The sequence below is a fragment of the Cygnus olor genome, chromosome Z, assembly GCF_009769625.2.
Source record: "Cygnus olor isolate bCygOlo1 chromosome Z, bCygOlo1.pri.v2, whole genome shotgun sequence".
NCBI classification, from domain to species: Eukaryota; Metazoa; Chordata; class Aves; order Anseriformes; family Anatidae; genus Cygnus; species Cygnus olor.
In genome coordinates this window covers 67,866,410-67,892,254 of record NC_049198.1, presented here as the reverse complement: position 1 = coordinate 67,892,254, position 25,845 = coordinate 67,866,410, and the positions used below count along the sequence as shown (strand labels likewise).

General features: G+C 35.3%; 1 protein-coding gene across 2 annotated transcripts in view; it reads right to left on the bottom strand.

The window, feature by feature from the left end:
* The window catches only part of LINGO2 (leucine rich repeat and Ig domain containing 2), a 333,518-nt gene that overhangs the window by 240,817 nt on the left and 66,856 nt on the right, over positions 1–25,845 (bottom strand). For both annotated transcript variants that reach the window (XM_040541525.1, XM_040541526.1), the window contains exons 2-3: positions 23,513–23,605; positions 758–840 (exon numbers count right to left, since the gene is read on the bottom strand). Coding sequence is in view for 1 of the 2 variants with exons in the window: in XM_040541526.1 (XP_040397460.1) it covers positions 758–775 (18 nt within the window). In the remaining variant the exon portion in view is untranslated. The remainder of the gene's footprint in view (positions 1–757; positions 841–23,512; positions 23,606–25,845) is intronic.

Genomic DNA, 25,845 nt, shown 5'->3' with positions numbered 1-25,845 from the left:
ATAAATTTGAAATCGTTGCACTATTAAATGCTGCAGCTCATCTGAATTACTTTTGAATTTATAAAACTACCTTACGACTTCTCAGCACTGTACTTTATTAGCTGAAGGTTGTGCTTGTCACTGATATCTAGTTTATAAACACTACTAGGGCTAGTTATACTTTCTGAGAGAGCTTGGAGACTATTCTCCATAAATGCTTCTAACTACTTTTCCTCCTGCAAGAAATAGCACAGACTGCTCTTTCATAAAATGGCAACTCACCTGAATCAAACATTCTTCAGCATGAGAGTAGGATAAGTAAATGTTTTAAAAGCATATTTTGAAATCCTAGAACAATATTTTTAAAATTCAAGTATATGATTTTCGTGATTAAACAAAAAACAAAACAAAACAAAAACCCTGAAAATCAGAATAAAACAAACAATAACATTTTAAAAGCAGACCCTTCAGCTTACAACATTTTCAACATTTCAGCATCTAGTCCTGACACAAGAGGCCAAAATTTGGGATTATTGTGAACATATTTGAATTATTAGAAAATAATTTCTGTGGCTGAGGACTGAAAATGTTTGGGAACATGACAAACAAGTCATGACATATTGAGTACTAATGATTTGTTAACACAGAAGGGAAAGTTTATGGAGTTCAACACAGACAACAAGAATAACAACCAACACCAGCTGAGATGTTACAGCAAACATGAGTAAGATCCCTTATGGAAGAATGGTCACAAGTGAAAAAATTAACAGAAACTTACCAGGTTGAAACTGCTCATTGCTCGCACTTTTGGTGGTAGTATTCCACCACTTCCCTGCTCCAGACTGTTATCTTCATATCAACCTGAGTAAACCAACAGCAACAAAAAATTAAAAATAAAACAATAACAACTGAACAAATAAAATAAAATAAAGTAAAATAAAATAAAATAAAATAAAATAAAATAAAATAAAATAAAATAAAAATAAAATAAAAATAAAATAAAATACAAATAAAATAATAAAATAAACAGCGGCTTTCAAGTCTTTGGATAAAATAATTTGATTAACAGGGTCAGAAACCTTTCAGCAGGTCATGTTCTCCTTTCATTATATTTGTGTTTCAAAATTAAGTATACAGCAAATCAAAAACTGCCATTAAGCATTCACAAAAAAAGACGACAAAAAACCAAAACACTGCTGTGTAGTCCGTTACATAACATGTCTCCTAAGTTTCCCTTTACTTATGACATTCAGTGAATAATGGAAGCTTTAGAGCTCCTTCAGGCAGCAGGAGGTAAACCCTGACATGCAGTCATATAGATTGTATGAGTAGATGGAGTCTTGGATGTCTCAGTTATTTGCCAAAGCCTACTTGCTATTTTTGCAGGCTTGTATTATCTGGGGAAGAACTTATAAACCACTGTAACAGTTATGCATTAATAAAACAAAAATTGCCCTTTATATTTAGTTAAAAGGAAGCAGACAACATTGGAGAGCTAAATTCTACCATTTAGTGATTCTTCATTAAAAATCCTCTTCCTTCTTGTTACATAACCAGATATAGTATCATATATCATATATATACATTTATCATATATATACATAACCAGATATAGTATCATTCTTCAAGTAGATAAGAAGAGCTAAAATAATGCTTCAGATATTTAGTTTAGGAAATTAAAATAAGCATCCATATTTTCCACCTAGGCCAGGGTTTGGTCTCAGAAATAATGATTTATTACCAAGATACATATTTTTAAAATAAGATAACAGTGTTTTGGCTTCCCCTCTTGAAACGATCTCAACCCTTCGGTGTTACACAGAAGCACTGTGATGTACAAAATTAGAATGGGTCACCAAAAGGTAATATATCTAACTGACAAGACATTTAAGAAGGTCTGAGCTTATATTTTTTTTTCTTCCTGGAATCATGAGATTCACTCATCACATTAAAGGCTTAGATTAGTTACGATTTAGAATTTAGAGATGTTAGAGAAGTTAAGGAGGAAGTTTTTTTTTTTTTGTTTTTTTTTTTTTTTTTTTTTCAGAAGCCTTTTTGTATAATCCCAGGAAAATCATGTAAACTGAGAGTATAAACCGTATAAAAATGGAGTAAAGTTAATAAAAATAATGTAAGTATTGCTACATTTTGCTCCATGTGCACTCTTAGGTATCTGTGTACTCTCAAACTGTAGATTTGCTGAAAAAAAATTAGTCTGAGGGTCTTAAGTATCACATAACTCACCTATAATATTCTGAAGTTTCTTTCTACAAGTAATCCTAAATCTAGCTCTCGCCTCTCTGTCCTTAAGACCTCAGTCAAGACAACTGCTTTTATCAGAGGACTCTTTGCTCCTTACACTCAGCTGTCCTACAGCTTTTTAAAGCCAAAGGATTGTGACAGATTCGGAACTGGACCTGTGGTATCAGGCCTTTTAATTTTTTTCTGTGAAGAATAATGCAGTCACGGAATAACTGGTTGGAAGTGACCTGAGGAGGTCTAGACCAACATCACTTGCATGCAGGGTCAGCACTTGAATTCAGACCACATCGCTCACTGATTTGTTGAGCTGAGTATTGAAAAACACGCTCCCGGTTGAAAAGTATGCTCCCATGATACATTTTGTTAAAAAAAGTAATTTGAGAGTGAGCATTTAAGTAACTTCATTCCGTTTACACTAATTTATTGGGGCAAGTCAGCCCTGTATTTATATACTTTGAATTCCTCCTTAAGAATAAATAGTCTTATATGCTATTCTCTTACCTCACTGCTGTCTCTAATGTAATATAAATTTAAACATGAAGGAGGAGAGATACCTCAGTCACAATCTTGCTATTCATGATATGAAATGTTTTGGATACCCATCCATTTTTAGATATGATTGTTTCTATATCTGGACAGAACAATTCAGTTAAAATTTGCCACAGTCCAAATTTATGTAACAGAATGGCTTTTCCTGCCAAACTATTTTTAAAGCCAGCAAAATAGCCACTTCGTCCTTATTATAATGACTGATATTTACTAGGTCAATGGATACTTTGATGTTGTAAGAATATCTATTTTCAATAATATCTACTTAGAAGGTATCAATGCTAAGAGAACAATTCTTGTGTTTCATGACTAGTTTTGGAGAATGTTCTATTACTGGTATAAATATGGGATACTAGGCCATTTCCTCATTATTCTGTTTCCAGAATTCACCGTTTTAAATAACGTTCCTTGTAGTGTATTATGATGAGTTATGTTGTGTGATGAGTGATAGTTACTGGTACTGTAATATTAGCCAGCATTATATACACGTAACATGTTGTTGAGAAGGACTGTAAGAACACACACTTAACTTGTGAAATATTTTGTAGAATATTGACAAAAGCCAAGGAATATAGAGTAAATTCAGCAATAATGAAGATGAAAAGACAGTCAAGGTGACCTCAGGAGGCAAATAGTAATTACCTACATTTATACCCTTTTTTTCTTTGAGGAGGGGGAGTGAGTGGTTGTGGTGGAGTTCAGCAGCCCAGCAGGGTAAACCCACCACAGCTCTTTGAGTTTAAGGCAATAAAACTCATATATAACTTGAGAGGAGCTGAAAGAAAAGAACAGAGAAGGAAGGAAATCCTTTCATGCTATGCCATTTTGTTACTGTTTGTATTAATTACTGAGAACCACCTGGGACTTTGCTGTTATGTTCTTTACTGTTATTTAGGACATTTCAAATTTTCTTTGTAAGTTTAGGATTAAGTCTAAAAAGTGACCAAATTCCTCAATGGAAACACTGTCTTGTGAGATATGCAACCTATTTTCTGAGCTATTCTACTTTTTCAGCATAAATCTCTGTAAATGTGAAAACATGAAATAGCATCGTCTGATGGGAAAATAAATTGACAGCTTCTTAAATATTTGTCTACTTTCTGTCTCCCAGCATAACTAAACAATGATAGCCTTATGTGAAAACTTATTGTCTGAATGCATGTTAGTTCTGAAAGTCATCAGGAATTTTCAGCTAATAGCAATAGTTTATTTATTTATTTATTAAAATAAATAAATAAACAAGAGTAAAATAAATAAATAAACTTTTTTTTTTTTTTTTTAATTTGGAAGAAGTGAGAAAATGAAATTCACAACCCCAGAGTCAAAACCAAAATGAATGCAGCCTGGATGCATTATAACTCTTCTACTTGTCTTTTAGGATTTGGGAATTAGGCAGACAATATCTTTGATACTTCTTCCTAAAATATTTATGCATCTCAAAGGATTAATCATTTGAACTTCTGGACTATTCATACAGGACTACTAAAATAAACTTCAGAACTTGATCTGCAAAACATAAGATTTAACACCTTTGACTAGTTGATTCCTTTTGCCTGAATTCTTTCTTCCAATTTATATTTCCTTTTAGTTGTTATAATTGGATAATTAAAAATTATTCTCAGACTGGTATTTGAAAACATAACCTGCTTCTGCCGGCATTACTTAGCTTTATTCTGAAAGAAGTTCCACTGATTTGAGAGGACCAAACAGGGGCTTGTATATATTCTTACACAACAAAATAGGAGAAAAAGCAGTAAAAGTGTATAAGGAAAATGCACAACTTGGGACTGAACAATACTGCTCAAACATCTACTTATCATCCTCCATTCTTTCATTCTTAAAAATCAGGGACAAGAAATAAAAAGAGTTCTGGCTTCATTCCACATTTGCTGACATTGGAGTAGGATCAATCATAAATTATTGCATTACTGGAAAAGGGAAAGAAACAGAGACACTGAGTTATAGTTCTTTACTGAGGATAATCTAGTCAAGACAGTAGGTCAACTTGTCCTTCTGCATTCCCTGATCTTGGGAGAGTATCTACGCCGAAAGGGCTATTCACAAAAATGCATTTCAAAAAATGCAACTATATCCTGGAAACAGAGTATAGCAAAAAAAAAAAAAAAAAAAAAAAAAAAAAAAGGAAGCACTTTAAAAAAAAAAAAAAAGAAAAGAAAAGACATCATAGAAACCTGTCTCAAGGTCAAGAAGACCTGTGTCCTCTTTCACAGAAAGCACCTATTCAAAGACACAAACTATCTGGCATCATATTTTCCTAGTGGACTGACAGACGATACTGGAAAGAACCTTCTCCAGTCCTCATGTCTGGGCAATCATGTTACACAGTCGTCTATCTAAATATTAACTCAGATGTCTCCAGACAAATGGGACTAATGGAAACACTGCTCCAGAACCATGCTTTTCTCGTTAGATATCTACTTTCCAGTTTACATGTGTCTGAGGCCAATTAATATTCATTTGTTCTTAAACAGACTTACCACAAGTCTTCCAAATAGAAAAGGATCCAAATCTTTTTTGTAATATGTGACTGGAATTTAGCAGATTTAGAGAAGAGCCATGGTATGATCAGAAAGTAATTAAATAAAAGTGAAAAAGAACTTAGAGCCAAAAAAGGCAGCAGAGTGAAAAGACAGTAGCATAGACTGCAATTACTTAAAAAAAACATCTGTACACAATCATTTCAGAAAGATGTGTAGCAGTATAGCTCTGATTTTATTCATGATACAGAATACGGTTTTCGGTATGTTAAGTGACTGAAGGTATAAACTACCACTACAAGAACTTTTTTGTTTGTTTAAAAGATAAAACACAGCAGCACAGATCCCCAGTAGCAAATGATACTTCAGACTTACATAAAGATGTAAAGTCTTGACTGGTTAAGGACCAGGATAGTTGCTTATGAACAAGGATCAAATAACCAAACACAGACATCATTTGACTGTGCAAATGGCTATAGAATCAACATTAATTAAACGTACTAAAGACATTCAGCTCAGGTCTTTAAATTGTCAGTCCTGGAAGCTAGGAGGGTTTACCAAGACACAGCTCACTGCATACATGTATCCTAACTTTCTCTTAGCAATGCTGGGAACAGAGTACTGTTGAGATTACTGTTGAGGTCTGAGCAAATAAAGAAATTCTTATGGTGAAAAATCACATTTTTGCTAAGTAATTTAGGAGCCTTCCCAGCTAAGAAGTCAGCAATATCTTACAATTGAGCAACACGGCAAGACAGCTGAGGAATCAAAAACCAGAATTTGAAATTTTGAGGATTTTATTTATTTTTGATGCTGTGATACATATACATCCTATTACAACCAGAAATGTTTAGAGCTAATCTGCTATCTTACTCACTGAACAGCACCTATTCATTTCTAAGGGACTATTTATAGACAAACTTAGCTTCTCAGTGTAATCAAAGAATGTGGAGGCTTGATTTTAATTGTGTGCCACAGAGAAAATGAGACGGTTCCTGCAGAAAGAGGAGCTATCACCAGGAGATCTACTATGAAGCTGTTAACCAGTTAACAGATTTGTTGCCTGACATCCCTGGAGTCTTACCAGTAGCTGAAAATAAATGTCTTAATTGATTTGTCAATATATATGGAGCACACTTCTACCTAACACAATCAGTTTGATTACATTAAATGTAGGTGGTACACTTTCTTACAGGATGCTATGCACACGTACATATTTCAGCTGAAAGGACAAGAGGCTGTCTCTAGCTGCAACTGAAATGCAGAACCAAGTTATGGCTTGGTCAAGACAACGGATGGATCCTAAGGGCAGTGGGCTTGGAAACTGATTATTTTCTTAAACTGACTGCATGTAGGCACCCACTGAATTTTTAATAGAAGAATCAGGTGGCATATAGGTGTTGGGTGTCATAAAACATGATCTTTTTGAATATATATGAAAGTTACAAACTCCAGTTTGAAAACAGTCAACAAACAAACAAACAAACAAACAACAACACAGGATTTAGGATTTCCTATCAGCAGAAATCAGGTTTTACTTATTACTAGTGACCATATTTTTATTATTCCTCAATTCAGAAACACTCCTTATCTGAAATTTCCTATTCTAAAAAGTCAGTTGCTATATGATATGGCAATGATATTGTTAGAAACAAATTTCAAGAATATGGTCAATGGGATTAATGCTTCAGATGTAAGGGTTTCTGTTCCTGAAAGTGTATTAATAGTGTTTGAAAGTGACATGTGCTACTGGATTTTAGACAGCTGTATGTATTTAACAAAAATGTTTTTTTTTTTTTTTTTAATTAAAATTGTTTCTCCTTGAAGCCTTATCACTCTAACGGATAACATTCTTATGCCATAAGAATGCTTCTTGAAACTCACATCTGCATGGCAACATACTATCTGTTGACAAAGTGTGTTTTTGTGTACTACAGGCATTTTGAAAAGACCTTTTGGATGAAACAAATGAGCTCCAGTGTAAATAAAAAAATGACAAACCTGAGAAATAGCAGCAGGCACTCAATGAGGCATAGGTGTGCCAGACAGACAGATGCAGCCTGAATCTGCAACTGAAGTATTGCATTAAGTACGAGGTCTAATAAAAGAAGCTACGTTATAGAGCTTGCATGTTAAATGAAATTTCTATTCGATCTCACCTATAAGCTTTTACCATTATTGGCACTGGGCTGGGGAGACTGGTGGGAAGGAAAACAGTACACCTAGAATTCTTCTTAGTGATGCTAATAATGCTGCAACCATGTTAAATCTGCACTTTCTAGTTTGATCAGTGTTAGAGAAGAAATTACACTTGTATTTTACATGTTGTCTGTCTTTATAAATGATTTAATAAAATGTTAAATCAGGACTTACCTCAGCCCTTTTCAGACTAGCATTAATGCCCGTGATGGGGCTACCTCCCATCTACACTGCTCATTTACTAAACAAGTGCATTATCTGTATACTGAGAGACAGTTTCTGCACCTTTACTTGGGAAAATGCAAAGGGAAAGCACAAATGCCACCTGTATCTCTGACTCAGTGAAGTGTGAGGTGCTTACTGCAGGCACTCACGAGTAGGTACTTTTGTGTGCAGAGGAACAAGGTAGATGGAACAGGAGAGAGAAATTTCTTTTGCATTCACAACTCATACTGCCAAATCGTTCACTGATCAAAGTAAGTTTACTTTGCATTTACGGTTCATATTTTTCATGTTTGCTTCTCTGATATTTCTCACAGTGACAACTCTGAAAGATACCAGAGAATTTTTGCAAAACCTCTTCCTCAGGGATATCTTTGAATTTCAACTGGCTTAAGCTGCGCAACAATGATTTTCTGAGCATAGTCCTTATCTTTTAGTAGTCGCTGCAGTCAGTGTAGCAGTTGTGCCTACATTTAATGTACAGAGAAATATGATAAATTTATCATATTTAACTAGAAAAAACTAAAGATGGTTTCAGATAGAGTTGTAGTCTCAGATTCCTAATTATTTTACATACATAGGTCCATGGGCCCTGATGGGATGCACACACAAGTGCTGAGGGAGATGGAAGATGTTATTGCAGGGCCACTTTTGATACTCTCTGATAAATCATGGCAATTTGAAGAACTGCCTAAAGACTGGCAAAGCAAATGCCACTCCTATCTTCACAAAGGGAAAGAAGGAGGACACAAGCAACTACAGGCTGGTCAACCTCACCTGGACTCCTGGCAAAGTGATGGAGTACCTAATCATGAAAACAATTTCCAGGCATGTGAAAAACAAGAAAATCATCATGGGGAGTCAGCGTGGATTCTCTACGGAGAGAAACATCTGCAACAAAATGATTAATCTGATAGATGAGGGGAGAGCTATTGTCTACCCAGACTCCAGTAGGGTCTCACACTGTCTCCCATATGAACCTCACAGGCAAGTTGTTGATGTATGGGCTAGATCAGCAGACACTGAACTGAAAACTGACTGAACAGAGGATAGTGGTCAGTGTAACTAAATCTAGTTGGAAGCCAGTAACCAGCAATGTACCCCAGCGATCAATATCGGGTCCAGTTCTGTTTAGCAACTTCATTAATGATCTGGGTGATGGGGCAACATCTCCTCAGCAAGCTCCAACTTGACATTCAGCTTGGTGACAACTTCAGACAGATTATATATTTAGTATAGGTCTTACATTAATATTTTAAAAGATTCCGTTTCCAGGTCAGTTCCACTCTGTTCTTCATGTGCCTAAATTTTCTCTAATAACCAGAGTTAGAAATACTTCTGTATATTACATTTTTGATATATTTACATTGTATTTTAAATATTGTTACTCATTTTACATAATTGTGAATATTTACATTTACAATATTTTTGTTACACATTATTATACACTGAAAGCTGATATTATCTAAGAAATGCTAAATTCTCAAGAAAAATATACACAAGCTATGGATAATTTAAGAGAGAAACAAGAATCATGAAAGGTTAGGAAATGTGATCTACAAATAAAGACTGTGATAAGTACATTGGATTGGTCAGCAGTTGAGACAACGGAGGTAGTACATAACTTCACACTAGAAGCATAATGATTAACTGCTCTCAAGTTCCACTGCAAACCAGGCAAAAAATGTTGATACAACTTGCAGAAACTAATTATTTGTCAGATAAATACAGATGCTGTCTGCGATATAGAGGACTTCAACCTCAAATAAATTTAGCCTCTTAGACACAAATCTGTCAGGAATGACCTAGCTATAACAAAGTCTTAGGATCTTGGACTCTTTCATACCCCCCTCTTCATATTTCTTAGTAACAAAGGTCTACAGAGAAATCCTACACCTCCCACTAGATCGGGTTGCTCAAAGCTTCATCCAACCTGACCTTGAACACCTCCAGAGATAGGGCATCCACAGCTTCTCTGGGCAACCTGTTCCAGTGCCTCACCGCCCTCAGAGTAAAGAATTTTCTCCTTATATCTAATTTAAATCTCCCCTCTTTTGGTTTAATGCCATTACTCCTTGCCCTATCACCACACTCCCTGACAAAGAGTCCCTCCCCAGCTTTCCTGTATGCCGCCTTTAGGTACTGGAAGGCCACTGTAAGGTCTCCCTGGAGCCTTCTCTTCTCCAGGCTGAACAACACCAATTTTCTCAGCCTGCCTTCGTAGGAGGGGTGCTCCAGTCCCTTGATCATCCTCATGGCCCTTCTCTGGACTCGTTCTTATACTTCCACGTCCTTCTTGTGCTGGGGCCCCCAGAACTGAATGCAGTGCTCCAGGTGGGGTCTCACAAGAGCAACAGTGAGGGGGAGAATCACCTCTCTTGTCCTCCTGGCCATGCTTCTTTTGATGCAGCCCAGGATATGGTTGGCTTTCTGGGCTGCAAGTGCACATTGCCAGCTCATGTTGAGCTTCTTGTCAACCAGCACGCCCAAGTCCTTCTGCTCAGAGCTGCTCTCAGTCCATTCCATGCTCTATATAAGGCCCGGAGGTACTGACATTTTGTTACAGATCCTCTTAGAGTGGCATAGAGAAGGTGTTTTTATAATGCCCACAAGTAAGTGCCAGAAAATTGCAAGTATTCAAACTTTTCTGAGTGTAACCAACCAAACAACACAGATTTTTTGATTGCTTATTATTATCTTATACAGAAGACCTACTGACCTACCTAATAATGCCAAATCTGTTCCCTCAAGAGGAAAAAAATAGAGGAAAGATTTCATTTGCAATTTTGAATATCTCTCATCACTCATTTCTGATTACTTTATGGAATTTTCTTCTAGATGAAGGTCCTATGCTGGATCAAAATCTTGAGACCTTCCTTAAGTATTTGTATTCTGCAAGTTCTAGCAAAAACCTGCTAGTTACCAGTAACAAATTACAGAATCCAGCACTGAAGGACATTTTAGATAAATACATAGTGAGCACTAATAAATTACAGAACCCCCAGCAAGAGTTCTTAATCTGTAGACTACCTCAAAATAGTCTGCAAAGGTTAAGTGTTATCACCTCCTACAGTCAGAATGTTAAATCATTTCATATCGTGCAAGTTTTGACCAAACATTTCAGTGCATGCTAACTCATTTTCAGATTCATTCTCAATGTGATTTTTGAATTAAATTATTTTGTTTCTCTCTGTGCCTTGCTACAAGACTTGCAGTTTTACTCTAGCAGAATACCTGCATTTCAGGAAAGTAGAAGCTAAATCAAGGATCACTAATGAAGGAAGAGCATTTTCACTGGTAGTGTACCCAGCTATGTATTGGAACTTTATTAACACCTACAAAGAAAGAGAAATGCAGAATGTTCCACAATTCTACATACTGATGGACGGTCCTCAATTTTACAAGTTGAAGTCCAGAGCTACAGCTGACCATCTGCTTTTTGAAGTCAGGATTTCAGGTTGCCTTTATAGAGGCCAAAATATATTTCACAAGTAAAAATTAATTAAACAAATAACTCCTGCAGTACAAAATTTTATTATTCTATACAATGCAACACAGCAATAAACACAGCAGTAAAAAGACCGTAATGTACAACTATAGCTTTTTAGTGCCATAAAAATGTACTTTCAAGACAGTAGCACATTACAGTTTAAGTGAAGCTCTTCATTAGATAGAATGAGAAAATGAGGCATGAAAGGAAGATAGAAAAGCCTTCTTAATAGTTCCTGTGCAGATAATATAGGCCGAAGACAATCAATAGCCATGCCTCATTTATTTTATGTTTTTGAACACTTAACAGCAAAATGTTAGTATTTGCTGTACTGTTGGGCTTCACAGACCTGCATCCATAATGACAAAATGGATTTGCATATTATGATGTAATTTATATGAATTTATATTCAAATGGCAGTTGTTATTGTTATCTAATATGAAAGGTAACATCTATTCCATTAGACTGGACACATTAAAAGTCATGTTGGTCTACTAATTTGGTTACTCATCAAAATGACCCAAACAATCAATCCAGTGGTTCATAAACACATTTTTAAATCTCATAAAATGCATGTCAATAACTTAAAAGTCACATTAAATAATCAGAATAAATCAGACTTACAGTGTTCAGTCAGTGCAGCTACTCCTGATTGAAAAATGAGACTGAAAAACATGGTTTTCAATGCATTTTTTATTATGTTTTAACCATTGTTTTCTAATTCTTTAAATATAATTTTGTGTGACAGTCATACAACATTTCAAATCTTATTACTTCAATCAGATCCATTTCTTTATATTAATAATGAATCAAACTTTTAAGCTGTACTTGAAACAAAACAGGGAGAACCAATATATCAGAAATGAAAAAGGTGTGCTGGCACAAATGCAGTATTTCATAAAGTTCTAGATTTATATATTCTATTATATTCAAAGTCTCTCACAAGAGTTGAAACATAAACTAGTTAGTCTTTCTATGTACAAAGTCTAGCTAATGTTAATAGCCTAATTGAAAAAGTAAAACTTTTTGAAAAATTCAGGAAAAATAAAATACAGCTTGGACTTCCGCAGCCTTCTCCATGCACATTTTCCCAACATATTTAGAAAACCAGGTGCAACTTGCAGGAAACAAGTATGATCCAATAAACCTTTACATGAATAACTTTAACTTACTGGCTTCATTGCTGTAAGCTGCTAAGCAGTGCCGTTATTTTTATAATTCCCAAAGGAAAACAGTTACTGAATGTATACACCCCAGTAATCAAACTTAAAGATAAAGTTTGACCCATTGTTTACAGTGAGTTTCACTACTGCACAAGAACCAGGCTATACTACTAATACATGTGTTTATATTTAATATTAAAGATTTTCTACGCTTGTGTAGGAAATGAGTGCTAAAAATAATTAAATTAAATTGTGTTTTACTTGTGCTTAACCTCTTTTATGAACAGTGTTAAATCAACACAGAAAAGCTGCTACTTCACAGCAGGGCAAATCCTACTTACAGAATACAGTGGTTGCACCAAGTATACCACACACAGAATTGAATAAAGAGACCATCTGTAACAGATGAACACCTCCAGGCATGTGCACAGGGGAACAATAAGCACCACAGCCAGCGGACTGTAAGAATTTCAGATGTATACAGTTTTGAGGCTGATGCAATCCTGTTGATCAAACCTAAAACCTGAAGCTTTTTTTTTTTTTTTTTTTTTTTTAATCTACCTTCCACAGCGGAGAGATAAATCTTGGCCAAAATAATACCTATTTTTAAAATATACTTTCTCATAATACTTTCTACCAACTGTACACACATTAACTTTTAGAATTTTTCCAGATTTGCAATCACATACAGAGGGGAAGTGAATTAGGCTTTTCCACTTCAGTACACTAGATGCAGAAACCTGAAGTACTTTTTGAGACTGCTTTTACTGAATCTAGTTGCACTAAAATTCTTGTGGTAATCAATAATAAACTGTGTTAGAGTTGCTGCCACTGACGTTTTAATTAAAGGTTTAGGAGTCACAAAATTTTGCAAGGTTAAAAATAACTTTTCAATGATCATTTATTGAAAGCCTTGCAATTTCAATAAACAGAAATATTTATTTGCCTGAGCGGAATATCTTACAGTACTTGCCATTAACAGAGTGCTGTGGCTTACAGGTTTAAAACTGTTATTTTTTTTAGAGTATAGCATCTCATAACTGCATCTTCTTCTACATCAAAACCAAACTTCATTTAACATCTAATTCGAGAATCCTTGGCTGTCAGTGCCCCAGAAGTCTATTCAGAGAAATGGATGCTATAGAACACATTTTTCTGTTTCATACAAAATGCTGGAGAACTTGCATGCTTAGGCAGAAAGAAAGTACCCAACTCAAGACTGAGTGTGGGGGCTTAAGCAAGATTTTGGAATTGCATCCAATGGTTACCAGAGTCTAATACTGAAATGGAAGGACAGGGTCTTACAAATGGCCTACCAGACAAATGAATCTGACACAGCTCCTTAAAAAAATCTAGATATAATCAAAGTCACGCGCCCCCCCCCCCCCCCCCACTTGTTTACATGTTGCTGCTAGTCCTTTCCTAAATTATGGTTCTGAAAGTAATGGAATGGATAACAATATGCTTCCAATGATAGAATATGAATACTACAGAAAGAAAGAGAGAGAAAGCAAAAGAGAAAGAGAGTGAGAAAGAAAGAACCAGTAGTACCTCATAACTGTACACTGGTGGTACAGGCAAGGGACATAACTGATTTCCCTGGAAAATCCTTTTGCAATGCCAGATAGTATTTAGCAGTATAGTCACTCCGCAAGGTACCATGGGATAAAAGTAGCATAGGCACAATAAAAAATAATGGCCACCAACTTTAAATCTAACATATTAATTTTTTTGTGCATTTGCAAAGAATTTACAGCTACTGGAACAAACCTGTTTTAATCATAAAATCCTCAGTAGCTTTCATTAGTTGTAAGAGAAATGACTGGAAGGGAAAAAGAGGACCTTGTAAGAATATTGAGCTTTCAGTATTTACAGAATCTTTTCTCCTTAATTCTCATTAATAAAATTTTCATATAGAGGAAGGAGGAAGGTTTTGTGTTCTCACAAAGTGAGAACAGGAAATAAAAGATGCAGGAGCAAATGGTATCAGGAAGATTTTAAAATTATTAAAGAAAGTGATGTTAACTGATTTTTATTTTTTTTTTTCTTGTTCTTAAGTCCCTAACAATTGTGCCAGTAAAATCTATCTTGGCATTTTTAACTAAATGCCATAAATAAATAATATAACTTGATGTTTATAAGCAAATTTCAAAGAAACTGGAAAACATGTTGGTTACAATGCTAACATATGAATGGCATTTGATTTCCTCTCTGCAGCTCTGGGATTTTCATTTGGACTCAATCCCACTCTTTCGTACAGTTTTTACACTAAGTGGTGAAACAGGATCTTTGTTGTCCCAACATTTCACTCCTCTCATTGTACAGTTCCCTACCATAGTCTGGTCTGTGAGTGTAAAATAAGCACAAATCCCAAAGCAAGTTTTTAACATTTTTAATCCCAAAGCAAGTTTCTATTTTAGCAACCAAATCTGGAAGGACAGCAATAGCCCACTTTTTAGAAATTTTAAGCTGAATTCCTTCTTTAGTTCTCTTAGTTTTCAGCTCTAAGCTTTCATGGTGATTAATGCACAAATCTATAACTACTGCCTTAAACATAAGGATGGAGGAATGACAAAATAATTATTTTACTGGCCAACACAAGAATTCCTAATGTGCCTTTATTTAATCCCTTTGATCTCCTGGAAATTATTTTTAACAGCAGCAGGAAAAAGGTCTAATCTATTATGAATATAGGCATAGAAGGATTTAATATTAAGTAAACAGCAGAGACTGAAATAACCTGCTTAACCGAGTTATTTTTACACCTGTTCACCCAGGTCATCAGAGAAGCTAAGATGTATACCAATTCCATGTGGTACTTCAAGACTTATTTGACAGAGATTCCTTAAGTATATTATTGCCATTCATTTCAGTTATCATACTCAGGTGTGCAGAACAAGAATGAAATGAATTAAAAATATTCTTGTCCTTGAATGAGAATTCTTACATTACACAGTGTTGGTTTACCAAAGAGGGGTGACAGGGATGACAGATACTCATTCAATGACAGAATGATCATCAGTCTCTGCAGCTCCATTAACACAGCATAACTCTTTGCCATAAGCCATTATCTCTGGTGGAAACAATGTCTTGAGGTAACATAAGCCATCAAAGACTCTATGAAAAAAAATCATGGAAGGGCATGTAGCTAACCTCACCATCTGTCGGTATGTCTCAGAATCCTAACATCTTAGTTTTCTGTCTATTATTTAAACTCTGTCTAAACACATTTTGCAGTCTGTTGTAACACATGCTTAGCAGAGCCTGAAATTTGATAGAGCACATAGGCTTTAATGAACTGCATGGATTTTAGCAGTAAGTAGGAAGCTCAGGTATGAAGTTTAAAGCACTCATCGTTAGTTTAACTCTGTTCATAGAAAAGAAAAGGATGTGAGCTTTTGCCCTGAGTTTAATAGAAATAGAACAAAGCAATTTATATATATATAATATATATATATAATATATATATATTATTTTGTCAAAATAATCAAGATATCAAGACTGATTGAAGGTCTCTGATTTAAGCAAAATAATTTGTCAGTGAGGTGAGAGACATATTTCAGGGGGACAGTGCCAGCACTGTATTTCAAGAATGTTAGTTCACTGAGGTCTGCATATTGTTAGACATTCAGATTAGCAGTGCAAGAGAAGAACCCACGCCTGCAGAAAACATCAACAAGAACATGTTACTTCCTTTCACAAAAGATGTTCAGATTTTTCTTTGTGTGGACTGCTTAACTTAACGAAGCACTATAATCTCTTTCCTCGGCAAATTCCTGACTGAGATCCCCATTAATCATCATGACCAATAACCTTTATTTTGATTAAATATATATATATATATATATATATATACATATATATATATATAAATTGTGGTGAGGCACCACAAAAAAAGCTGAGTTACTAGAAATCCTCTCATGCTTAACACTACCTTCAACCTTTCTTGATGCCTTTCAAAAATGAGCTTTGATTGTACTTGCTATAAAATGCAATTTAAACATTCTAAGAATCACCATGGAATAGATACAACTGTGCATTACTTTAATTTTCTGATGACCTAGATTGTAGTACTGCTCAATTGCTCACTTGCAGTTTATGTTTTCTTACACCTGATACTACAGGATTCTGGCTTAGTAATGCCTTCTGTTTCATCACACATTTTCTTACATACTGCCTGAATTTTTTGAGGTCTGTCTCTCTCTTTCTAATACCCCTCTGTTCTTTCTCAAGTGATATGTTATATATGTTGACTGTGCAGCACTCCCCCAGGACAGAGGAAATCAAGGTTCAAGCTTGTGTTACTCACCTGCACAGCTGGGAACAAAACAACTTTTCCTAAACAGGAGTGCTCTATTAATTAACTACTGACTCTCATTATTAAAAGTCTTCTGATCATTAAAGGGAGAAAGGGAGAAAGAGATGTTTCTATATCTTCTGGTTTAGTAGAACCGATACTTCTCTGTGGTCAAGGAGGATGGTGGAATTCCAGCACATAAGACTATTTTGCTACTTGGGATCAAATTGGTAACTCAAAGACCAGTAGCTGAGGTTTGTCAGTACAGCTGTCATCAAGTATTAAGTCTGGAGTGTCTGACTGTCAAAGGCATCTGGGAAAAACATGCTGTCTGCCTCTGCTTATACGTGCTGTCTAATATATTCTTTCATCATATTAACAGGTCTAATTGATTCTACTACTGAAATATTTTTCAGTTATATCAGCTCTTTAAAAAAAGTAAGAGCTTCCCTTGTTTTATGTTATCTACTATCTTACATTAGACTCTACACTGTCATTTCAATTGTGATTAGCAATTTCTCCTACTATTACTGAGTACCATGCTTTAACCAATAATACTTTACCCTAACATTTTTATCCTCTGCTTTTTAATGCTTCAGAAAATACATCACCATTCCCAAGTGGTTTAGTTTATATACCAATGTAACTTATGGACAATCTGATCATCTTAATTCCTTCAGCTCAACTCCAGCTTCACTTAAGAACTAGCATTGAAAGAAATGGCTAAAATAATCAGATGATTATGCAAAACCTTTCTCTGTTGCCCCTCCATCTCCACAACTTCCAGGAAAGCTTCTGTTTCATTGGAATATTGCAATCTTCCTTAATGCCAAACTGACCATCTCCAGTCTATTTTGAGTAGTTTAAAGAAATAAATGAGTCCCTTCACCTTGCTCATAATTCTCAAAGAGCATTTAAACAAAAATATTAATGACCAGGTTTTCTGTGAAGAATGAGCAACACTGAAGGGAGAAATCTAAATAATTCACTGATTAAAAAAGAAACTAATAACTGTCTATGCACGCTTGCTTCGATTGTTACTTGAACTACATAGCCTAAGACTAGAAAGAAAAGTTGAAGAATACTGTCTTTGCTGCATTAAGTGCCATTTTAAAACATACATATATCTTCTGAAACACAACAGGAGAATTTCTATAGTCATTCCGAAGTGTGATGCAGAAGTTGTCAACTTATTAACAACTTGAAAAAAAAGAAGCATAAAAAAGCCCAGCATCACAGTGAATGTTCCTAAAGTACTTTGGAAGGACAGATATTTCAGCTCTAGTGCCATTCAGTAGTGCTTATGAAGACTGGAATAAATACATTAAGAATCAAGCACAAAGAAATTTGATCAAAAAGTAGTATCCATTTTTCTGCACAACGAAAAGTTTCAAGTAGTACTATTGGTCTGAAAAGTAATTGAAAGTGGCTTTACAATTAGTTGGTGAACCTGTTATAGCAGCTTCAATCTAAACAGCAAGAGATAGATGGAAGGGAAGGAAAAATTACTGCATTACTTCTTAAGAATTTGAAGATTTTATTTTTTATGATTTCATATATATGAGGTGTCCTAATTATAAAGTTTTATTTAACCAAGATTGAGATACTCTCAATGGAACAGCATATTCCACCTTCAGTTACTTGAAGCTGTGCAGCCTGAATGGAGCCAAAGAGAAACGTTAAAATACACTTAAAATGAACTGCACCAAAATGGCGGTATATTACAGAGACTGTCTCAGGCAACTGACGCATTTCATAATAGAATTTTTACATTTTCTTAGTTAAATTCCTGTTTTGGTCTGTAGGATAGCATTTGTCAAGATCTGTATAAATCTACTTTATATCCTTTAAAATTTGGTAGTAAGTTATATGCTGAGCATCAAACTTGTTTAAAATAGCTTTTAGTAAAGCTCTACAGACAGTAGCTCTGACAGGATCTGTAAACACTTTTTTGAGTTTTGCACTTAATTTTAAGAAAATGCAAGCTTTTCATTATGGATAATAAGTTTTCTCATACAGCTGGAGGGCAAAAAATTACAAGGAAAACAATGAAAGTAAGAATTGGACTCTTTAAGTAGGAAATACTGCTTTGGATAAACTGACACGCTATATACGTAACAGAGTCAAGAATATGACCTTGGAACTTCAAGACCAGATTTAGTTCATTGTACTACAGCTCACAAAATGCCATTACTGCATGTGTTACCATATGTTGTTTCAGTATCTTAGCATATAGAATTGGATTACTGAATGACTTTCTGAATATTTCCCCTAAATGCAATTTCTTCCTAGGCATACAAAATGCAGATGCTGTGATTTGGCATGCACAAAAAGGTCTTGCTATGAAACTTGAGTTCTGAGAGAATTACATTGGCTTCCTGTTCAACACTGAATTGATTTTGAAATTGCTATATGATAACTTACAGTATAAAGCTCTACACAATTTGGAATCTCCGTTTTTATCTACCCTATTATCTTTAAGAATCTAGAGGTTGTTGAGACTATCTGAAGTTGGCCATTTCAAAGCAATGCACATACTTTCAGTTGTTATGCTTGTCAATTTGAAATCCATTTCCAGCTGGGGTCTAGAACACAGATTCAGATTCATATAAACATAAACTTTTATGTTTTCAGTCTGACATTTTCATCAACTGAGCTCTTGTGCTTTGTATTTCATAGAGTTGGAAGTACAAAAATAAACAAACAGAAAATTACTTGGCATCAAAAGAGTTTTTGTATGTCTGTCTTTGCGCTGTAAATAAATCTGACGCTGTTGCTAAATACTTAAGATTGCTTTCCAATAAATACCACGGTTTAACTATTTATAGCAAAAAGGTATGTATCAATTGTTCTTTCACTACAGTATTCTGGGATCATATTTACTAAATTAATGACTGTTAAGAATGGAGATAAACATTAAATGCTTTTCTGCCAGTAAACAGAGGACTGGCTTAATCTGATCAGAGCAAAGATCCATCTGGCCAAAGGCAGGTTCTAATGGAAGAGTGTAAGGATGTGGCAAACATATCTGTGTTATTGTAGTAGTTCTATATTCTCGCCCAGTTTGTAGCAAGCCAGTGCTCAGGGACATCTGAAGCACATGTGGCACCTTTAGCTCTAGCAGTCTTGTGTGGATATTCCTTCCAGGCCTTTTGTGAAGACATTTAGTCATACATACAGTTTAACAGTTTACATTTTGTGAAATAATCTTAAAGTTCTATTGCTAATGAAGTGAATTTATTAGACATTTACAAAAAATAGATGCATTCTGGTATTAGTTGGCTATAATAATAATGATCATCTTCTGTCCAGAAAAATGGGCAGAATGCCTACATGTTTAAAATGTAATACCAAAGACACCACTTCAGTAGTTATTTGTCCAAACCTACCAGAAATATCTAGATCTCCATATTCTCCAATAAACATGACCTTTCAGACACTGACAACTAACATCCTCATTCTTAGGATGAAAATTTTGAAATTTACTGAAACATCCCTGGAGGTGTTTAAAGAAAGGTTGGACATGGCACTTAGGGTTGTGGTTTAGTGGGTGATATCGCTGGTAGGGGAATGGTTGGACCAGATGATCTTGGCGGTCTTTTCCAACCTTAATGATTCAATGATTCTATGATTTTTAAAAGCAAGTAATATTGCAGAGAAATTACAATAATTTTCAGTGATTTTTTTTTTTTTTTTAAATTAAACTCTTACATTAAAAAGATCTTTTTAGTAGACTTGGCTTTATACAGGATTCTCAAAAGGAGAAATATTACCTATTTTTCTGGTATTTTTTTCCTTTACGGGAGTTTGTTACATCAAGACTCACATAGCTTTTGCTACCATAAGGTGGCAGCATATAACACATATTTATTTTGCTGAATTTGTATTCAGTAGGTATCTATTTTCTGTGTGCTTTAATTTACATTGTCACAATTAACACGTGCATTTAGAGATCACTAACAAAATTTTTCAACTTATCCCAACAGGAAGAGTGTTTGTGAAAATCTGTATTCACCTGAAACTGTTGCCAAAAGATAAATTTTCCCAGACTACAAAGTCGGTAAAAACTGAGGTGCTACACTTGATACAAACATCCATGGAACTACATATATATATATAGGCTGCAAACATAGAAGCTAATATTTCTGAAGCAACCTTGAAAATAACAAATTGCTTATAGCTACATTTTAGTAGATGATCATCTATAAATGTGACAGAATACTAATACCAGTGCTTCTTTCATGCCTTCCAAACAATGTCTGTTATTCAAAATTGCCATTGAAGCATTGTAATTTACATAAAAATAACAAAAGACTGCTTTAATACAGTTGTAGTTTTACATGTTTTCATATCTTATTTTCAATGATCACTGTTTATAAACATGCAGATATGCACACACAATCAAATTAAACAGGTTTCTATTGAGATTGTAACATTAAAGACAATGTGGCTAGCTTATAAAATGATTGCTAGAGATACTGATTGGGACCTGGAATAATCTGTTTCTGAGGTACTCCTTGCATTGGGAGAAAAGTGAAGGAATTCAAAATGGGCAAAATGAAAACTACTCTTCACAGTAAGAGTGGTTCAGAATTGGAGTAGTTTATGTAGAAGTGCTGTGGAATCACAATCTTTTTACATTCCCAAAACTTTCCAAAATTTTTCACAAAGTTCTCACCACCATTAGCACTGGAACTCATCTATTTTACAGAAGGGAACAGTTCATACAGCCCTCTGTTCTGCAACTCCTGTAAAACATCTTTGGAAATGTCTAGAGGTTCCTGCTCACTCCTGCAGTACATTCAAGAGTGTTCAATCCAAACGCATTAAAACACAGCCTTAGACTGTTAGACTGAAGACTCTACCAAAGCAAACAAAATGAACAATAAAAAAATAACCTGTCAATCTCTTGCGTCCACTACATTCAGCTTTCCAGCTGTGTCTGGCTTTTTACATTTGCTGGGAGGATTTTTCACTTCCCAAACTGTTAGCTTTTCAAGCATATCCAAACCTTATCTCTGGCTGCAATAAGCAAAGCCTGGGTAGGGAAGAGTCCAGGAAGTTCATAAATCAGTTTCTGAGGGAAAACTACATTTGTTGTCAGGCCTGCCTGTTCAAATTGGGGTCTTCAAAGCAGGCCACTGTGGACACCTGAGTTATTGCACACTGATCTGGGGCTTAAGAAGTAGTCCTGTTAGCCACGTGTTCAACAAACATAGCCGCATGCCTTGCTCATGCTTCTTGCTGGGCTGCTTGGTGCTTGTTGACCACTTTGAATCACTGGAGCAACTGGACACAACTCTGGAGAATTTCAGCGGAGTAGAACACAAAAATGAATCTGCGGGATTTTTCACGTTGTAACTGCCAGTTTGGGGACAAACAACGCGAATGTTTCCAGGCTCCATCTCAGCCTTGAGGCATATGTCTGCCTAGGGCAAATTTCTACAGGTCATTTAAAGAACCCTCAAATATTGGTGTTTTTAATGTGAGTGCCAGGATAGCTTTTACCATGGGACAACATTGTGTAGGGGAGAGCCAGAAGACTCAAAATTAAGACACAATATCTGATAAAAATACACGCTGGAGCTCAAAAAGAAATGAAGGGTTACAGCAATGTAACTTGACAGGATTGCTGGAAATTCTGTTTTTATTTCCCTCCTTTCAACAGTTTCAAAGAAATGTCCAAACAAATTTGTCCCAAACAAAACACAAGGTAGTACTACCATACTCATCCTTAGGAGACTGCTGAGAAAGACAGAAAATCGTCTTTAATGTATCCTTATGATCTGACATTCATGCTGATGCTGGAAATAAAGCTAATTGCAGCATTTCTACCTGAATGTGACAAAAAAAGAGAAAAGAATGGGGATATATCACCCTATCACTCTTCAGGAGCAGTCTAGACAGCAGAAAGGAAACCTGTGGTACAGTTGTCAGAAATTTGACTTTTCAAATCATGCTATCCTTAAACAAAAATCTTTTTTGTTTTTTTAAATGTTTTTTTTTTCTCGTTTATTTTTTGTTTGTTTGTTTTTCTTAAATGAACAAACAAACAAAGAAAACTAAATCAAGTCATTGTTCATGTTATGTACCATGAAGATACTTTGCTTTCTGTTGTGGATATTGCTTAATAGGTGTAAGGCTGTACGTCTATTTTTCTATTCAGAATATTCTCTCCTCCCAAACGGGCAGAGCATGCCATGCTTTGGTTATGTGTCTCCTGTCTCTGGATCATCAGTCCTTAGCGAAGTGCCTCAGTAACTGACCTTATTTTCAGGTGCTGAGCCCCTGGCAGCTTCCTTTAAAGTAAATTAAAGTTGCTAGAGGCAGAGCATTTCAGAAATCAGGGCACTTACATTTGTTGCCTATCTCTGGATTTAAAAATCTGGCTTGAGGTTCTCTTTTTTACATTTTTATTTTTTTTTTTTAACTTTGCTCTATAATCCATCATCAAGGGAAAAATAATGATAGCAGACCTGACTACAAGAAAGAAGAGTTCCAGCTTTGGAATGCCTTTTTCTATAAGTTGGAGTTAATTATTAAAAAGACAGCCTCAGCTAAAATAATGTCTGTTAATTCAAGTATTGCTTTCTAATCTATCTGTTACAGCTACAAATAGCAATTAAGATTATGCAGCTACAAAGATTTCTTCCTTTTCTCCAGCTTGTTAACTTTATGGTTTTGATAAGAGTGTACAAACCTGACATTCGCTCAGCCTTGGCCAGGTTTATCTGAAATATTTTGAACAATGACAAGCCTTTCACTTTTAATCATTTCAAAGCCTGCCAGATATTAAGTAGGCAGTAAACTACTTTCTTATTAGGCTAAAAACAAAACAGAAAGCCATACTTACAGCAGTGATACTGTAGCTTGATACAGACCACAGATATTAGTGAAGCAAGGTCATCTCATGAAACAGGTACTTGCATTAAAGCAACGAATATAACTGGAAAACAAACAAAATAATAATTAGTCTCTTTACTCACACATTGCTCTAATAACATTATACTTTCTTATAGCTGTTACTCTCCTCTATTTTGGACTAGGGTTCTACAGTTGAGTGGTTTATGACAGGATTTTTGATTTGGCCTGCGGTGAAATCACGTACTCAGACCTGAACAGAGGAAGACACACTTTTTGGGCCTCAGTTAGGGGAACCGAGACAGTTACTACAGCCAAAATCAGGCTATTCCCTTGTTTGAAAAGAGGCAAATAAGCAGTCCTAAATTTCATTTCTTCATGAAATATTTCCAGGAGTGTCATACTTTACCCTGCATTTAAAATCATATAATTTCCACTCTCTCTATTAAAAAGAAAAAAAATGTGTGTGATACAAGCTGATGAAATAGGTACCAAATCCCCAAGCCATCCTAACAGAATAAACATTATAAGGTTTTTTAACCAGAAATCTAATACATTAATACATAGTAAATACCCAGGCAAGCAGGAGGTAAAACCCACCAACAATCATCATTCTGATGCTTATTTGGACTCTAGTGATATATGGAAAAAGCAAGAGTGAAAAAAATAAATATCAGGGAAAGTTATAATCCATCTCTCACACACTTCTGGAGTACATGCAATAATCAACAAAATATCACAGGTATTTCTGACAGTGGTGAATGATTGTATAATGCTTAGAGTTTGTGTGAACCATAAAGAGCAGATGTTCGTTGATTTGACTCTTCTCATGGGCAACTTCCACCTGCAGATCTTCTGCTTAACCTAACTGCATCCTTGAAAAGTCCTTAGAGGGTACCACTGCCTCAGAAGTATCACACTGTCTTGTTCTCTGCAGTTAAGTATTTGTGTTCAGACATTGCTTTATTTACATCTTTTTGTGAATAAGCCACTGTAAAGCTACAGAGCTAACACATCCAATTCTAAGCAGTTAGAAGCATCAGACTCCAGTGATAGTCAAGTCATGAAAATAGTTTTAAAATATTGTAGTTTCAAGAATTATTTTTTACTCCTGTTATTCATTCCTCATATTAAATCTTTAAGGACTTTTTTAAGGATTTTTAGTTTATTTCTACATCTCCTAAATTAGAAACTTTTAAAATTGAAAAGTAGGATTCTGAAGTAGATTTTCAGCAGGAATTAAAAACTAAACAAAACAAAATGTGCGATATTTGACATAATGCACAGCAACAAAAATGGCACAACCTTGTCTTAAATAGGCCTGAGCAGTGGGGCACAGAGACTGGATAGACTTTATTACCATGACCACAGATATTAGAAAATCGCAGGGAATTTTAGAGACACAGAAATATCAAACAGTTAGGAGGTCTTTCTCAGGAATAATTTCAGTACATGGAGATTATAAATGTGAGACAAATTTCTACTCCATTTGTCAGAAAGAACTGGAACAATTTCAACAAATTGGAGAAAATTACATAACAGTTAGAGAAAGCTAACTGGCCCAAATAACCATCAGATGCTTGTCTTAGTCTTAATGCTAAAACAGGGCAATCTGGGTGTCATGCAGTTCAAGAATATACCTATATTTAGGCATTTACATGTAGCTGTCTAAGCTGCTATTAATAGTTAACTGATATATGTCAATACAGTCAGCAGAGCCTAGAGACTAGACTGGCAACTAATATTTTTGTTTTATAAGACGAGTTTTTCTCTGGGTATCACTAACTGTGTCAGCTCGATCTCACTGACAACAGTAGATTTTTGGTTCATTTGTACATCCTTCATGAAGATGTTTATCATGTAAGGATAGACAAGGCTTGCTTAATGCTGTAGCTCTCTAATCTCTGAGACCACATAGCTCTTCTTGTGACCAGGGCTGGTCTCTGAAATTCTAGCTTTCATATTAACATGACAGCAAAAGCAAATCCCATCACACTCTTGTACCTTTAGGTTTAATTATTCAATTTTCTGTAGGTGTAATGCAGCCAAATAGACAACCTAGGCAAGCAGGACACCTTTTCCCTCTTTGTGGAGATGCTCAGCTCAGGTCCAACCTTGTTCTTCCCACAGCTAAGGAACTGTAGTTTTCCCAGGCAGCTCTGCCATATTTCCTATAGTGGCAGCACTGGATTCCCATGCAAGGAGCCATGTACCCTTCCCACTGACTTCCGTATTCTGCCACTTTCAAGGGGCTCTTCTGTTACAAAAATGAAGTCTGTGGAGTTGGGGAAGGAAGCAGGTGAAGAGGACCACTTGCCTCAGTCA